This window comes from Odocoileus virginianus, chromosome 1 (genome assembly GCF_023699985.2).
Source record: "Odocoileus virginianus isolate 20LAN1187 ecotype Illinois chromosome 1, Ovbor_1.2, whole genome shotgun sequence".
NCBI lineage: Eukaryota > Metazoa > Chordata > Mammalia > Artiodactyla > Cervidae > Odocoileus > Odocoileus virginianus.
Window position 1 is genome coordinate 64098289 of NC_069674.1, and position 19067 is coordinate 64117355.

General features: G+C 34.5%; 1 protein-coding gene across 1 annotated transcript in view; it reads left to right on the top strand.

Moving 5' to 3' along the window:
- The window catches only part of CAPZA2 (capping actin protein of muscle Z-line subunit alpha 2), a 51101-nt gene extending 35939 nt beyond the window's left edge, over positions 1-15162 (top strand). The window contains exons 5-10 of the mRNA XM_020899851.2: positions 2801-3007; positions 4457-4536; positions 7872-7950; positions 10221-10292; positions 12980-13042; positions 13744-15162. Of these exons, the coding sequence (XP_020755510.1) occupies positions 2801-3007; positions 4457-4536; positions 7872-7950; positions 10221-10292; positions 12980-13042; positions 13744-13884 (642 nt within the window). The 3' untranslated portion in view covers positions 13885-15162. The remainder of the gene's footprint in view (positions 1-2800; positions 3008-4456; positions 4537-7871; positions 7951-10220; positions 10293-12979; positions 13043-13743) is intronic.
- The last annotated feature ends 3905 nt before the right edge of the window (positions 15163-19067 follow it).

The following is a 19067-nucleotide window of genomic DNA, read 5'->3' on the forward strand; positions in this document are numbered from 1 at the left end:
GTAAAACAGAGGTGAAGAGAACCTCTTAAATATAATAGACTGTTTAACAAAAAGCAGTAGTAAATTACAAACACTAATGTGATTTTAGTTAAAATAGAAAACTATCTAGATATGTCAACTTGTCACCTTCATTATGTATCATCAATGGGCAGGTCGCAAATGAGACAAGAATGAGAACTTTTAAGGCTTTTGAAGCAGAGAGAACTCTTAGGTGACATGATTTTTATATTTAGAAGTAGTGAGAAACTCCCATAAGTTAACCTCCCAACCAAAAGAATCTGTTAGACTTAAAAGAATTTTGTGAGATGGCTGAATTTAAGGTAAGTATACAAAATTCATTAACTTTCCTCTATTGTGGCAAGTAGGGACTTTACACTAGAAATAATTGGAGGGGGAGAGGTTTTTCATTTTAAATAGTGGTAATACTGAACATGGGACTTACCTGGTGGCTCAGCGGTGAAGAATCTGCCTACCAATTCAGGAGACATGGGTTTGATCCCTGGGTTGGGAAGATCCCCTGGAGAAGGAAATAACCCACTCCAGTATTCTTGACTGGGGAATCCCATGGATAGAGAGGCCTTGTGGGCTACGGTCCATGGGGTTACAAAGAGTCAGACATGACTTAGTGACCAAACAACAAATATTGAACATAAACCTTAACAGGAAGTGCATGGGATTGTGAAAAAAGTGATGGATATCTTCTTGAACATAAAATAGTTTCTGAGCAAATGGAAAAGCATAGTGAATTCCATTTTAAAGTAGAAAGTTAAATTATATAAAAACTAAAATATGAATTTAATGCAGTTTGATTCGAATCCTGATAGTTTTTTTAATTGGTCAAAATTTTCATAAACTTCAGATGAAAACCATACTTGAAAAAACACTTAGAAAAATGTTTCTTAAAGTGGCAAGAGACAGTTGTATCACTTGATAGCAGAAGATGCTTTACAGCCAGTGTAAAGTCATATCAGAGTGGTATTGTGCAGACAAATAGATCAGGAGAGCAGCGTATCAAGTTCAGAATTATATGAATATTTTTATACATGACAAGGTTATAATTTGGACTGGTATATAATAAAGGGTATTGGTACAACTGATTTCTATCAACTGTGTCTACCATGTAGTTAAACCAGTCCTCTGTCACATAGAGTGTATAGAAATGAACATCAAATGGATTAAAAATTTGTAAAATGACTAGAATTTTCAGAGAAAAGCATCTACATGTGTAGTTTAAGGGCAAGGGAAACCACCTTAAGACTGGAAACCCAGAAATTGTAAAAGAAAAAGATGGGCATTTTGCAGCATATCAATAATTTTAACTGTAGAATAAAACAAATAACCGTAAATAAAGGAAACTTAGAAGTTAATAAGAAAAAATCACTCTCATAAAAAATATTAAAAGGTATTTACTCACGGAAAAAAATTGGTCCACAAACTTGGAGATATTTAGCTTCAGCCAGAGAAATAAAATTAAAGTAATATATATTTATGCTCATCAGACTGAAGACAAGAACTCTGTGCTTGTTGATGGTGATAATATGAAGGGAACCATCTCATTTATTGTTCTTAGAAATGTAGATTATCACAGCCATTTTCAGAAAGCAGTCTAATTATGTGTTAAAATTAAAAATATACAAACTTTACCTACTGTTCTCACTGCTGAGAATGTAAGAGAAATAGAAACATCCAATGGAAATAGAAACATTGGCAGGTTAGAATATATGTACAATAATACGTTAACATTTTTAATGTGCTTGATCCTCCCCCCAAAAAGAAAACAGCCTGAAAATAAAGAGATGGTCCAACATAGTGGAATGGCAGAGTAAATTATGTTGTATCCGTATCAAGGGATAGTATGCAACCATTTAAAAGAATGGTGAGCAGTTTACCAGTTGACTTTGAAGGATTTCTATGTCATTGATGTTGAAAAGAACCACTTGCAGAAAACTGTGTGTGCATTTTCATTCCATTCTCATAGAACAGTGACCAAATAAAACCCCTCGATGTGTGTCTGTGTATGTATTTATCTGTATCTGTGGAATAACATGACTGGAAAAAATTTAAAAGGGTACCTCCTATGTTTGCATAATTTACTTCAGAGGCATGGGGGAGTCCTGATACAGGTATGGAGTCAAGTATTGGGAGAGTTGCATGGGAAAGAAAGAGTGAAATTTTTAAAAACAAAGCATAAAATACCAAATTTATGCATGTATGAAGAAATATATATATAAATGAAGAAATTACTTTTTTTAATTCAGAAGTCAACTGAAAACAACTGTCAATGATAAGCTTACTAAAAGCAGTCAGCAGGCACTTCACGGTAGGTGAAGTTGTGGCCCCAGGAGTACCGTAGGGCACACTGAAGAGGACTCTCACTGGACTAAAACCAGTCCTTTGTAGCCATTCTCATTACAGGTTATTACCGGTTCCTCAGTTTCGGGGAACTGGAGACTGATAATAAAGTTAGTAACCTGTTCGTCGGTCTCCAAAACCAAACCAAACCTGACTCCAGCAGGATATTCGAAGATGAATTTTTCCCCCCAACTGGGTAGCTGGATGTTATACTGGGAGAAAATGAGATCCACTGATGTAAACTGAATACCACCCTCACTGTCTTTATAGTCTGATTATTTGAAGTATTTTAGTTATGCCATATGGTTAGATCAATTGCTTGGAGTAGAATTTTATAGTTTTAAAGAAAAAGCTTAAGGAGTGTATATTAATATAACAGTATTTAAGTACTATTTAAAAAAATTTTTTTTTCCTTTTTTTTCCCCCAAAATTCATTGTATCATCGAAGGTACTGATAACAGAACATGGTGACCTGGGAAATGGAAAGTTTTTGGATCCAAAAAACAGAATCTCTTTCAAATTTGATCACTTAAGAAAGGAAGCAACTGATCCAAGACCATATGAAGCAGAAAATGCAATTGAATCATGGAGAACTTCAGTAGAAACTGCTCTACGAGCTTATGTAAAAGAACATTACCCGAATGGAGTCTGCACTGTGAGTCATCCAATGTGCACTTTTTTCATTTGTCCTATGTAAATATGACAAGTGTTTTTGTAATATCTTGAAATTTATACTAACTTACAGAATAGACATTTAGTAACAATATTTTTTTTGAAGTAAATACTTCTGAGAATGTTTACTAGTTTTTTCAAGAAACTTTAAATAGTAAATCTGTTGTAATCATTAAAAATGGAAAAATGGTTGTACCTTGAATTAAATTCAAGTAGTAATTCTCATACGTTGGTTAGAGGAACATCATATGATGTGATTCTTTAATCTCATGTTTATGACTCATCTCCATCAGCTTACAGTAAACTTCTTTTCATTAAATTACAAGATCTTAAATAAAATTATTGGAAGTGAAATCTTTTCCTTGTGTGTTTTATAACCAAATTTCTTATATTTTTAATGTGGTTTTTTTCATAGATTTAACCTGTTTTTTATTTTCAGAATAAAATAATGATAGAAAGTAGGAGTACTTTTTTTTTCCTTCATAAAATTGTATCTAGTATGCTTTTTAGTCCCCTGCATTTGTGCTTCTGTGATCTTCTCCATAACCAGTGATCTTCTGAAATGCAAATCAAATTATGAAAATCTCCTGCTTAAAATTCATCAAAGATTTTGCATTGCACTTCGGAAAGAGTCCGCACTTCTGGACATGGCTTTCAAGGCTCTGTGAACTTGGCCTCTGCCTACCAATCTAAGATGATTAATACCTTGGTTAATACCTTCTGTCCCAACTTTGTTATTATTACCAATAGCCACCCCATTTCACTCTTAGAAGATGCCTGGCTAGGAAAGAAATTGATATGATTCCCTTAAGTATCTAACTCTCAGTAATTATTTGAAAAGTATAGCACCATGACCTGAAATACCATACAGGTTCTTTCAGTTATAAGCATGTTGACTAGGATTCTTTTGGAAGAATAACACAAGGATAAGGTGATATGGTTGAGTTAGAGTCCTCACTTGTCCCCAGGGGATTGAAAGACACAAATTATTCATTACTTTTAAAACAGTTGGCAAGAAATCAAATACTAAAACATCATCAACTCATTACAGGCATTCTCTTAGTGAACTTTCTCAGTTATAAGTAAATTAACTTTCTCACTTCTGTCTCAGTACTTTTTTATTTTAAATGTCTAGAGAAATGACAACCCCTGAGATTGTGAAATGTTTTTGAACATTTGAGAGTACAATTAGTTTTTTCCCAATAAGTTGTACTTCATCAGTTGTGTGCTATTTTATGTTTCACTAAGAATCTGTGATTCAATGTATAAGTACTTGTTTTCCTACCTACTATATTGGAGTGATGACCTACTTTGTATTCTTTTATATGTTCTTGCCACAGTTCTGTACAGTTTTCAATATTTTATAGATGTTTAAAGTTGGACATTCTGTGGCCCTAAATTCACTCTTGTGTTTATTTTCTTTACCAATAAGGTATATGGTAAAAAAATAGATGGACAGCAAACCATTATTGCATGCATAGAAAGCCATCAGTTTCAAGCAAAAAACTTTTGGTAAGTTAAATTTTGTTTTGGGGAATTATGACCTTGCTTATATTCTTTGTAGTTCTTGCTTTGTTGATTGGGCTTATACCTTGTTTGTGTATGATTGACTAAGAACAGAACAAAAACTTCAGCCTTTTGATATGAGAGAAATAACTGTTCTGTATTCCACCCAATCATTTAAAGGTAGCGGTAAATCTGTTGACATTCAGTGAAAAAAAGGTGGGAGAGGGAGGAGTAGTTTTTAGACTAGCAAGCAGCATTCTAAGGGAACATGTGAAAAAAAAAAAAAATAAGGGAAAATGTGTGCCTATGACCAGACCAGTTGGCAGGCCCATATGTTCATCCTGAGAAGGGATTGTTCCTGAATGAGACTTAACATGGGGGAGGAAGACAGAGATACTTAATAAAGTGAAGGATGATCATTTTTGTGTGTGAACTTTAATGATGCTGAAGTAGATGTTTTCTTATGGATTTCTTTGTGTCTGGTTGGCCAATATGAGAAAATAATGACATGTTTTGTACAGTGAGACAAATTACAATCATGCCTTATAATTTTTGTACAAATCATTTGATTATGCCTTGTAAAAGTCCAGCTCTCCAAAATACTGGTTTTCCCTACTCATCTTGAAAGTGAAAGTGAAGTTACTCAGTCATGTCCAAATCTTTGTGACTCCGTGGACTGTAGCCTACCAGGCACCTCTGTCCATGGGATTTCCCAGGCAAGAATACTGGAGTGGGTTGTCATTTTCTTCTTCAAAGGATCTTCCAACCCAGGGATCGAACCTGGGTCTCCCGCATTACAGGCAGATGCTTTACCGTATGAGCCCCCAGGAAGTCCTATTCATATTAGACCTTTATTAATCAAGTTGTTGGGCCTTTTTATTCTTAGACAGTCCTATTTCTGAGATCTTTCCTATTATAAAATTCTGTGGCTCTCCAAGACTTTGTAAGTTTGGAATTGAATGAAATCTTTACTCTTACCCCATTTTTTGATAACACATGCTAAGCCCTTCGGAGTAAGAATGGTCATAATATTTACCTGAAGTGTTTTAGCCTTTGGCTTGTTAGCTGAGTTGGTTGGTGGGGTGGTAAGGGTACCATAGCATGATTCAGTAACCCCTGTGGACCAGTTTTATCTGTGGTCCAAGGTGGCTCTGTTGCTTAACCATCACAGAAGTAAATGTAAGGTTACAGGAACGTTGGGAGGAAAGCAGATGCGTTATCACTGAAGGAAAATCAATTCAGTTTGTAGACATATGCCTTCTTGACAAGCTGAAGTTTCCTAGAAGTTCTGTTGTTTTAACTTACTTGTATGGCCTTAATATAAATGTGTTTTGTCCATTTTGGGCCTAAAAGTTTGTTGCATTGATTTACCAGTATCTTAAGAAATAAATCTTCACAAAATCGCTATTAATTTATGGTGTGTGTGCCAGGATACTTATAATGAAATCAATCTTGTTGAGATTTGGACTCATTACTCAGTTTTAGTTTAGAATATATTGAGAGATGTTATAGTAAAGTTACTAGTTTATAAATATAGTAAATTTACTAGTTTTCAGAAATACAGTTTGTGTGAACATATATAAAATGAAAATGATGTCCTTGAATTTTCTAGTCTGTTTCACTTCACATATCTAAATTTTTTTCTAAACTACTGTGAACATTATATTATTGAAGCTAAAATCACTTCCACTTTTTGGAAAAGATAATTTTGTATGACATTCTAAAGTACTGGATATCACATATCACAATATCCTCACTAAAATCTAAATATTTTGGTACAATGAAATTACTTCAGTTCACCTCAGATACAGATAGAATAAAGATCAGAAGATTCTAGTCATGGGCATTTCTTAGATTTCACTAGAGACATTCTTTTCTTGGTCTCTACTGTTTTGGTAATGTCCAGCAGTATTGGGGGCTTAATAAATGTTTGTTGAATAAATTCACATTTGTAATTAAAGCATTAATAGAAGAGAAAGGAAGAATATAATCAAAGGCTAAGAAATCTTGTCTATTCCGTTGATGAAAGGGTACGGTCTACACAGTGCAATATACTGTTACTGTGTGTATATATAGTAATATATATATAGTATATATGTATAGTATATATATATAGTAATATATATAGTAATGCCTTTGGAAGGATCTTTTGAAACAGCTCTCAAAGTGGTACCATTGCTTGATTTGGAATTCCTTTTTTTTTCTTTTCACAATCAGTGGTGATATATGCATATTGCCATTATAAATCAGAATTGTGTATGCTTAGACCTCACTAATTGTTGATACTAATACCTAGATAAGAGGAATAACCTCTTTTGGAATTGTGGAATAAAAATGAATAGATCTAAGTTCTTTTCCCAAAATGACTGAATTGAGTCACTCAAAATCAGAACTTGTTACAAAGTTGTCTTTTATTTTGTAGAACACATGCTGTGTACTAATTATAGTACTTCTCAAATAAGTGTTGATTTTAGGTTTGAGAGTGCTATCACACTGTAGGTTTTTGTGATTGGTCAGATTGCAAGACTATTGAAGGGAACCCAGAAATAATTCTGTAGCAAAGCCAGTATAGTGACCCATTAGCTCTGTGACTATTTACATATTGTTTAAAAAAAAAAAACTGATAAGTTTACCTATCAGGATATGTCTTAGCATGCAAAGAGCAAATAGAACTTGAAAGCAAAGAAGTTGCTATGAAAAAGATGTCAGGAAAAAATAAAATTGTTATCTGAGAGACAAAAATAAATAACATGCTTGTTGCTTGTTTGTAATGTCAGTTTCCTACCATTAATCTGTACCAATTTTTATACCAAAAATCATTTTGAAATCTGTACCTTTTATGTGGAAACTAAATCTAAAATTAGAAAAGAAAAAAAAATCTGATACTTATAACCCTTCTCCTTCCAAGTTTCAAAATCTCCCTAAGAATATTGAACTGCCATCCATTCTTTTAAAACTATGTACTTAGTATCATTCAGTGGATGGTAAACTTGTGAGAGCCCTTGATAATATGAATATTTATTCAGTTTTTTCTTAATTAAGGCATAAGTGAGAAAATTGATGTAGTTTTGAACTGTATTTTAAGCCTTAGAATTCTGAAATTGCATCCATTATGTAGATCCTTATCAGTCAGGTGAAGATTAAATTAAATGTAGCTCATAACTAAACTTAACCTCTTGATTCTTTTGAATATTTCAGTGATTAAAAAAATGAATATACATCATCCATCCCCCACACTCTGTCATTATGTAGTGTAAATTTAAGTCTGGAATTTAAATAATTTAAAATTTATTCAAATTATTTTCCCTACCTTATTTACAGCTGCTGTTTTTATTTTTAAGGAATGGTCGTTGGAGGTCAGAGTGGAAGTTTACAATCACTCCTTCAACCACTCAGGTGGTTGGCATCTTGAAAATTCAGGTATGAAATAAATTAGTTTGCTGATGTCTAGATGATTCTGAGCAGAGAAACAACTAACTCATGTATTTTCATAGTACTCAGTAGCTATTTCTTTCCCAGGTCTTTGTTTACAGAAGCAATGGGGGGAAAAAGTAGTGCTGATTTTATCTTTTAAATAACCTTGCAGTTCATTCCCTAGTCATCAGAAATCTGCAGGAGTAGTTGACCGATTCTAAACACAGCTAAGATTAGATCCGATCATTTGGGCTGCTCTTCATACAGTTTGTTCATCCAAGCATCTTCTGAGTTGAGTTGTGCTGTTCTTTAAAATTGGGGTGGAGTTGAATGAAGTATAATATTAATATAAGTGTGTTTGTAGATGTGTAAGTATATATATTAATACATGTACATGTTACATATATCTTAAGTATCTTCTGTACTCATATTTCGCTTATGTGAAACCCACTAGAACTGACTCAATGTAAGCTCAAATGTTTATGTAGAAGAAATCTGATAACTAAGAGGATTTGAATATAAATATTATTAAATAAGTTACAGAGAAATACTGACTGGTCTCTTCTTGGTTCACTTATTTATTCGATAACATTTATATCACGAAACTGTCATGAAAGGTATTGTGCTAAGAGCCATAAAGGAGTAAAGCTGGATCAAACACACTGCTCTATCATTTGACTCCAGAATATATTATTTCTAGGCTTAGGTCCTGTTACTTTTATGTCTTGATGTGACTGTCCCTTAAGGGCTAGAGAATAGAAGTTATAAACATGGATTCTGAAACCACATTGCCTGAGTTTGAATCCCAGCTCTATCAGTTGAGTAACATCAGGAAGTCATTTAAGCTTTTATTTCCTCATCAGCTAAGGAAAAAAGAAAAAGGAAGAAAAATAGCAGTAATGGAATAGCTCATACAGTTTGAAAATGAGTTAATAGGGGCAAAGTGGTTAGAACAGAGCCAGGCATAAAGTGTTAATTAATGTTACCTGTTATTGTTGACATTATTTTTTCCTTCAGTCAAACCTCAATAGCTCTCACCTGCATAATTTCTGAGATGGTGCCCCTGTTGGGCTAAAGCTTGTTAAGAATAAGGATTGTCTGGTTCTATCTTCAGCACTTAACATGATGCCTAGCATATAATGTTTACATGATTTTGTTAATTTGCTGGAGCCTTTGTCATCTCCTAATCCATTTTAGAGCTTTGCTGCTGGCTCAGATGGCAAAGAATCTGCCTGCAGTGCAGGAGACCTGGGTTCAGTCCCTGCATTGGGAAGTCACCTGTTGAAGGGAATGGCAACCCACTCCAGCAGTCGTGCCTGGAGAATGCCGTGGACAGAGGAGCTTGGTGGGCTGCTGTCCATGGGGTCACAGAGTCAGACACGACTGAGCAATTAATGTACACAATCTATTTTTTTACATTGCCATCAGAAAGATGATTTTTTTAATTTAAATCTGGATGTGTTACTTGCCTCTTGAAACCATTTTAGTGGTACATTCACCTGCTAGATATTCCAGACAATACTGCATAGCATACACGGCCTACCGTTGACTTGTCCCCTACCTGTGTGTTCTGTCAGCCACTCCTCTTCCTCCTCAAACTCACACATGCCAGTCCTAGGTACCTGTAGGCCTTTCTAAAGTATACTCTTCTCTAAGCTTAAGTTGCTTCATCTTCCCTAGTCCGTTATACTCATTTTACTAAACCCAAGAACAGTGTCACCTCTTTTATGAAGTCCTTTTTTTAAGTTTCAGAGAGAGTCTGGAGTATTGCTAATATATTTGGTACATACCTCTTACTGTGTTGTGTTGAAATACGAGGTCAGGGATTGTCTTTTAAAAAGCTTTATGTTTCTGTAACCTCCTGTAGTAGCAGTCGTCTATATTTAATTAATGTTTATTGAATAAATTCATGTCTTTGGATTTGAGGAGTTAAATGGATAGTGGAAATACACAGAAGATGACTGGTGTTGGGAGAGAACATTGCGAGTTCAGTTTTGGAAATCGAGTTTAGATACTGGTAGAGCATCTGTGAGGTAAGGATGTCCTGCAGTCCAGTCAGTGGAGGGCTTGCCTGAGGAACTGCAGGAATTGCTGCCTAGTTCCTCACTAGCCTGAAGGCGGGAGGACACTCACTGAAGTTTAAAAGGTCAGGAGCTCAGCAGAGAAGGCTGGGTTAGAGCCGAAATTGGTAGTCATCTGCATTGGTGTGATTGTTGAAGCCATGCGGATCTTGATAACTCCTGAAACGTGGTCTCTGTAATTTCTTTTTCTAATAGGTTCATTATTATGAAGATGGTAATGTTCAACTAGTGAGTCATAAAGATATACAAGATTCCTTAACAGTGTCTGTAAGTAATTAATTCCAAAATAAAAGTTAAACAACCTAATACTTCTATCAAACCATAACAGTTTTGGAATTAACATTTAAAATAGTATTTCTGCTGTAGATTTAAGTATTTCAGATAGAGGAAAGATGGTAAGTACTTGGAAATTGGTACCTAACTTTTTTTTTAAGCAGCTTTGTTTAAAGAGATGTATTTCACCATTTAGTTCACCCATTTAAAGTATAAAATTTGTTTATTTGTAGTATATTAACAGGGTTGTACAACAGTCACCACAGTCTTACTTACAACATTTTCATCCTCCAAAAACCCAGTGTACCCATTAGCAGTTGTTCCTATTCCTTCCTACCAGCCCTTCTCCCAAGCCCCTCTCGACGCTAAGCCACAATGAATCTACTTTCTGACTCTATGGATTGTCCTATTCTGGACATTTTATATAAATGAAATCCTACAACATGTGTTTTTTCATGATAGGCTTTTTTACCTAGCATGGTATTTTCATGGTTCACCCTGTGAGAGATGTCAGTATTTCTGTCCATTTTATTGCTGAATAATAACCCATATACCATTATATATTTATCAGTTGATGGACATATGTCTTGTTTTCAGTTTTTGTGCTGTGAACCTTCATGTACCATTTTTTGTGTAGAAATTGTTTTAATTTCTCTTCAGTATATACAGGGTGGTGGCTTTAGGTTGGTCAAGCCTTTTGAAGAACTGCCAGACTGCTTCCAAAGTGGCTGAACTAGTTCACTTCCTGTCAGTTGTAGTTTCTCCACATCCTCACCAAAACTTGTCTATCTGTTTTGTTACAGCTATCCTAGTTAGTATTAATTGTACCTTATTGTGATTTTTATTTATATTTTCCTGATGGATAATGATATTGGGCCTATTTTTGTGTATTTATTGGTCATTTGAATAGCTTCTTTGGAAGAATGTGTTTTCAGATCTTTTGTCTATTTTTTGATTAGTTATTTGTATTTTTTTGTTGTAACTGTTGCTTATGTATCCTGATACAAGTTATGTGTCAGATATATGATTTACAGATACAAATTCTGTCTGTCTTTTCACTTTCTTGGTAGTATCATTTGGAGAACAGAAGTAACTAGTTTTGATGGGGTTCAGTTTGTTTTTTCTTTTGTTACTTGTGTTTTTGGAATATTAATAGAAACTATCACCTAACCCAGGATCATGAAGATTTACTCCACTGTTTTCTTCTAAGAGTTTTATGATTGTTTAGCTCTACTAAGGTCTGTGATCCTGTACTTAACTTTTAAGCCCTATGGTATTTTTTTCCCCTCTATTTGGATTATGATTTAATGAAGTTTTTCTTGTTCAGCTTTCAAATTCTAGAAATTTTGAACTGAAGTCTTTTTTCTTGCAAAGTTCTTTCACACATTCTTTTCATTGCAGATACAACTATGTGGAATTTTTTTCTCCAGAGGGTAGTAATAATATAATACATTAATAATAACATTTCTGATAAACATTTGTGTTGTATACCAAAAGCCATTATTATATTGTAAACATCAACTACTAATACTCAAAAATTTACAAATTTTTTTAAGTTTAATTTTAAGAAAGCATTTAATATTAAGAAACATGTGAGACTGTATTAGGCCAGATTCTATCTGAAAAGAAATGAAAACTGTGGGATTTGGGGCTTTTCTTTCTTTTTTCTTTGCTTTTGTTGTTGTTTCTTTCAGTTTTTCGTTCACACTAAGGTGATTTCTGGTTTCTTGCTAAATGGTATTCTTGCAAAATTTGCCAGGAAAGATAATTACTGATGTCTGATTTTCTATAAGGCAGTCTCAATATAGTTCTGTGTCATGAGTATCTATGTAAAGTTACTTTTGTAGCAGGGTACTTGGTACTGTCTTCTTTGAGATTGAGTAAAAATTCTTCCTAAGAGAGATTTGTCTGCAAAATCATAGACTGGAGTTGTGCAAGATCTGGTTGTAGTAATTAAACTTGACTAGTATGCCAGTTTGTGCTGCTTGTTTTAGGAATTACTTTTTTACTTCATCTTAGAGGATTTTCATTTGTTGTTTTATTGTTTTTGGATAGAAAAAATGTGCCCAATATATAAGTAATATATATAAAGAAGATATAGATAATTTTGTTAACGTTTATTTATAAAAAAGTCTCACTTTCCATTAGCATTTACTATTAGGAAAAATACAAGGACGCATTATATTGAGATGTTTAAAAAAATTTCCAGAAAATATTTAAACACTAAAAATTCACATTAAATTTTAAAATATGCCTTTTCTAATTGGTAATATTTTTTAAATGTATCATTATGGTGGTGAATATTGTTCAGTAAGTATTTGGCATATAGTCATTAATTAGAAATCTGTGACTAATTTCTTATCTGTAATGATTATCTATTGACATGGTTGTATTATAATTGAATTTTTCATCAGCATGTATTACCAAGATTTCACTTTCTTTAACCAGGGAACACTATAAACACACTCATTCTGTAGATGTAAAATGTTTTTGCCTAATTGCCTTGGAATTTATAATAGTTGATCTTACAGTATTTTTCCCTTTGTCATAATTTCTACCTGTGTTATTTAAATTGTAACAAATCATTAACCAGACATCTATTGACATACCTATTTAAAAGTTAATAGTGATGTAGTTTTAAGTTACTATTTTATTTTCTTTTGATTTTGTTTTTCATTCAGAATGAGGTGCAAACAGCAAAAGAATTTATAAAGATTGTAGAGGCTGCAGAAAATGAATACCAGGTATGAGTTTCAAAAATATTATATAATCTATGTTTGCTTATAAATATTGGCACTGAAATTTTAATTTCAATCATAAACTTGAACTTTTTCATCATTTCACTATAATAAGATAGTCTTTTTTCATTTTAGTTCAGGTGAAGACTTGTGAAAATGTAGCCAAAACTCAGTTTTAGCCAACTGTAATTTCTGAGTACTGGTCAAAATAGACCAAGATTTTAGATGGCTAGTTTGTTTCTGACAAGAAATTCTAATATGGGAGGTGTTTCCCAGAACAGTTAGATTATATGTGATCTGCTTAGATCATAGTTCATTTTATACTCTGCTTTTTATAATACATTCTTTATCAGCTTCTAAACTGCATTCTTGAATTTAAACATTTATGTATTGGACATGTTTCCACTCCTTGCAAACAGTAATTTGTGAAATTGTTATGAGATAAATAGTAAAATAAATGCAAAACGAGAACACACAGAAAATTAACTTATAATTTCATTTTATTAAATTTAATTATTCAAAATGATTATAAACTTTTTCTTTTAGCTGCTTTTAAATAGCTTTTAAAACCATTTTGGGATTTTTACTTGACTTTTTAAAAACAATTAAACAGGCTTCTTAAATAAGGTGTTTCCTAAAATATCTATGTTTTATACATTGTTCTGTTCCTTTTATTTCTTTAAACTTTTAACTACTGTTTTTCCCAGACTGCCATCAGTGAGAATTACCAGACGATGTCAGACACTACTTTCAAAGCCTTACGTCGACAGTTGCCAGTTACACGCACTAAGATTGATTGGAACAAGATCCTTAGTTACAAGATTGGAAAAGAGATGCAGAATGCATAAGATGAACATTGCATGACCGGATCATTTTAGTGTCTTTGCGTTTAAAAAAAAAATCATTGCAAAAGTATTCAAAACTGTCAAGCTACCCAGTCAGAGGGCTGTTGCCATTTAAAATCACTGTAATTAACTAGTTTGGTTAGAGCACAAAGCTTAGCTAATCAACCTTTTTTTTTTAATTTCTTTTATTCAGAGAAGATTGAAAATCAGTTTAGTTTAAATGTCTTTTACTTTCTGTTATGTCTTTCTTTCTTACAATGAAAACATGATTCCTCTAGTTTAATGTCAAAAGTTTTTGAAGTGTTTCAAAAATGTTTTACACCGTAACTCTATAAAGTTGTTGTCTTCTGGTCTATGAAGTGGGTAAACTGTTGCTCTTTGCCCAGTCCTTTTTAATGGGGTCGATAATGGACATTCTAGTATAAGGTGGTTGATGGATTTAGCCATATATGCTGCTAAAGAAATTGTCTACCTTTCCCCCCTCACCTCTTTCATTTATGTAAGATTGAGATTAGAGGGAAAGCATTTTCTATATCAATTGTGTTTAAACCTTTCAAGAAGGTTATTTAGCTAGCTTAGTGTTTAACTGAACTTTTTTTAAACAAGGCCAAGGTCTAATGCTGTTTTGAGATTCTGAATTAAATGAAAATTCTTATTTCAGAAATGCATTTAATGCTTTTTTCCCCCCTTGTGACAGTTATGCAGATTAGCTTGGATTCCATGTGTCCCTGAGTTATTTTTATCATAAAGCCACAAATGTATTATAACAAGGCAAATTGTAATATATATAATCCTGAACTCATGACCATGTCTCAGTTTATTTTTTTCTTGGAGTGAAAAGTACTGAAAGTCAATGTGACATTAAAATGAAAAATTTCGTATTTATTTGAGTATAAAAGTCACTTACCAGTGAATCATATACTATTTTAAAATACTTTCTTTGGATATTTGTGATTCTTTACTGGTTGTAAATTAGACAAGCTGGGAGTACATATGGTGTGCAGTGAAGTCTAAATTTTTCCATCTTACTATGCATCATTAGCATGTTTGTAATATTTTAAAAAATACATTTACTGATGCTACAGGAATTTCAAGCCTGTGGTAAATGTTAGTATTTACTGTAGGGAGGGTGGATTTGTGGTTTCATTGAATTGAGTTATTGCTTATTATACTCCAGTGGAATTCTTTCCTCACATACTCCTGCAGATGTCTGGGCCTGGAAATGTTTTTTTTAAAAACACCACTTTTATTATGTACAATAAAATATTTCATTAGCTTGAATTGTATAGATTTTAAAAATTCTCTCAATGAAAGCATGTTGTTTAATTTCTTTTTTAAAAAATCACAGTTGGGCTTTGAAAGCATTGAGAATATAAACATACATAAAATTATGACACTTTTGGTTAGATCGTTTTTTCTAGCTTTAAAATACAAGTTTTCTCATATTGAGGTTCCAGAAGAAAATGAATTAATAGTGCTAATTATCTACTCCCTTTTTTAAAACACATTTTCAAAAGTCTAATAATGATTCTGAACTAAGCATTAGGTGAATTTTTAATTGATTAGCTTAATTATGTCAACTGGGCTATCATGAGTTTGTCATGTGCTGAAGGTTAATTATTTTGACTCTGTTCTATGGCCTAGAATGCTATGTTAAAAATACATGTAATTGTTTCTGAGGTGATGTGCATGTAAAAGGTAATATTTATCGAAATAGAGCGCAGTCTGAAATAATAGTTGTGTAATAGACTTAGTCTTTCATAGTCTAAGATTTGCATTTTATTAAAGTAGAAGAACACTAGAAATACACAGTATCCTAAAACTCAGGGTTGTCTTTTTAGTAGGAGTCACAACTGAGTGACGGAACTGAACTGAATGCCTGCTTTGTTGAATAGGCCAAAGTATGGAGGTAAAGGCAAAACTAAAACAATTATGCAGTAATGTGGTGGATAGAGAAAGCTGGCTTGGCCTAAGGTGGTAGCTGTAGGCTGTAAAGGTAGTGATTTCTGGATATATGTTAAAGATAAAAGCATTTGTATTTGCCAGGATTGTTTGTAGAATGTGAGATAAAGGGAGATGGCAAGGACATTCGGGGTTTGAGAAACTACAGAAGATTCAGGGCCAGGGAGGGCTGGGAGCTTGGTTTTCAAGGGGCAAGTACCTTGTAGCAGTTAGATACTGGAGATAGGAGGTGGACAAATGCTCTAGACCAGAAGAATAGGAGAGCTGACAGACCTGTGAAACATAGTTGATAGCTAGGCAAAATGGAAGACTACTCAAGGTTAGTGATAGTGAATTTATAAGAAGACTACAATTAAGGCAATGTTTTATCTTCAGCCATGTAAAGCCGCATGAGTGCAGGCCTAGAGTAGGTGAATTGGATTTAACAGAGGTTGCCACAGGAGTCTTACTGACCCGATGAAGACTGTCAGTGTTGTAGAGATAGCCTGGGAACTTCAGCTAGGTAAACAGGGAAGTACAGACGTGAGAGGAGGAGAAAGAAAGTGAAAATGTGGCACCATCAATGGACTATAAGTCTGTTTAGAAAGAACAGTCTGGAAATGTAGGAAGTGGAAGTTGACAATTTGAGGAGTTACACTTAATCTGTTAATGACAAGTATGATCAAGTATGATCAATCAGTCACTGACTGAGGTGAGAGAAGAGAGGATTTCAGGAACCGTGAAGTCTGTGCTTGCTGTGGATACTACAGCCAAGAATTACAGTAGAATTAGGTGTTTTGACATGAGTGCTGTTTTCTCAGACTATCTGGATGTACATTTATAGTACATTTGATAGATAACTATGAGCTGTTTTCTTATTTGGGATTTTGGAAACTAAAATGGGGACATGGGCATTCAAAAGGTATCCTGGAAGTTCTGGTTCATTATAAATGTTCTTGGAAAGTGAAATTTGTAGGATAATAATTATGGACAATTATAGATATTTATGGGCTTCCTAGGTGGCTCAGCAGGTAAAGAAACTGCCTGTAACGCAGGAGTCAACAGGAGAGGTAGTTTCAGTCCCAGAGTGGGGAAGATCCCCTGCAGAAGAGCATGGCAACCCAATCCTGTGTTCTTGCATGAAGAATTCCATGGACAGAGGAGCCTGGTGAGCTACAGTCCGTAGCGTCACAAAGAGTCGGACACAAATGACTGGGCACTCATGCATATAGATAATTGTAAAGCATTTGGGTGGCCTTTCCTGTGATTAAAATCATTTTTGACTTTTAATCACACCAGAAGTCTTGGGGATAATGCAAGATCCTTTGAAAAGATCTTCCATACTGATCATCAGTTTATATCTTTGCTAGATACTGGTTATAAAATATAAAGACATACATTGCCAAACACAGGAGTTTGGTAATGCATGTGTGCTCCTAAATTTCCTAAGAAGGTGTATATCTGTTCACTTCTCTACAGATTATTTAAAAGCAGAATTGCAATGTCTGTGCTATTTGTCAATTGTGTTTGGGAACAGCTTAACTGAATTTTAAAAAAAATTTTTTTTTTAAGGCAAGGCTCTTTGTATAAGCATCTTTTTTGACTTTCTGCATATTTTGCAAAAGCTTTATTTTAGGATTGGCTGGGAAATAGATGGGGAGACAGTGCAAACAGTGTCATACTTTATTTTTTGGGGCTCCAAAATCACTGCAGATGGTGACTGCAGCCATGAAATTAAAAGACGCTTACTCCTTGGAGGGAAAGTTATGACCAACCTAGATAGCATATTAAAAAGCAGAGACTTTACTTTGCCAACAAAGGTCCGTCTGGTCAAGGCTTTGGTTTTTCCAGTGGTCATGTATGGATGTGAGAGTTGGACTGTCAAGAAAGCTGGGCACCGAAAAATTGATGCTTTTGAACTATGGTGGTGGTGAAGACTCTTGAGAGTCCCTTGGGCTGCAAGGAGATCCAACCAGTCCATCCTGAAGGAGATAAGCCCTGGGTGTTCATTGGAAGGACTGATGCTGAAGCTGAAACTCCAATACTTTGGCCACCTCATGCGAAGAGTTGACTCATTGGAAAAGACCCTGATGCTGGGAGGGATTGAGGGCAGGAGGAGAAGGGGAAGACAGAGGATGAGATGGCTGGATGGCATCACCGACTCTATGGGCATGAGTTTGAGTAAACTCCGGGAGTTGGTGATGGACAGGGAGGCCTGGCGTGCTGCGATTCATGGGGTCGCAAACAGTCGGGCACAACCGAGCAACTGAACTGAACTGAAATCGTGCCAGCTGACAGAGAATACGCAAAATACTCACCAATTAAAATAACCAGTTAAACTTCTAAAAGGCCTTACTGGTGTTAGAAATTAATATCAGTTCACTCATTACCCACTCCAGTATTCTTGGGCTTCCCTTGTGGCTCAGCTGGTAAAGAATCCACCTGCAATGCAGGAGATCTGAGTTCAATCCCTGGGTTGGGAAGATCCCCTGGAGAAGGGAACAGCTATCCACTCCAGTATTCTGGCCTGGAGAATTCAGTCCATGGGTTGCAAAGAGTTGGACATGATTGAGTGATATTCACTTTCAAGATGAATCATGCTGTGTTCAGAGGACTGTTCTAGGCAGTGCAGAGTCAGGAGAATACAGAACTATTCCTTAAAGGAGCCTACATGGTAGTCATGGGACTACAGCCATGTTTTCTAATTTTTTCACATCATAACCTTAATGGGAAATGGTGGTATTTTAAGGCATTCTGGGAGAAACAGATGAGACTGCTTGCCAGCTGTCCTAAGGGTTATGGGGATCAGAATATTTGTACACCTTGAGCCTATTTAGGAATATGTGTAAAATACTTGAAGATTGTTTACAAGATAAACTTCAAGCCTAACTTGAAGTTAGCCTTTAGAGGGATGTCAGGCCAAGGAAGTTGTCCTGGGAAGGATGAGTTGAAACTACTTCAGCCCAGTATTTTGGTTAAGTGTGCATGTGACTGGTAGGCAGGAAATCCTCTTGTATCTCATTGAAGTATCAAAATACAGATAACAGCATATCAGTCTCACTGGTATATCATGGGTCAAATAACATTACCCAGTTGAAAAAGAAATCTGACTTTTTAAAAAATACATTTCACAATACAAAATGAAGACAGCACAAAGGGTAAAATTTTAAATGTGTTCTTATAAAATTGGAGTATGACTAGTAAGATAATAAAGCATTTTTATCTCTAGTTTTGGTATAAGAAAA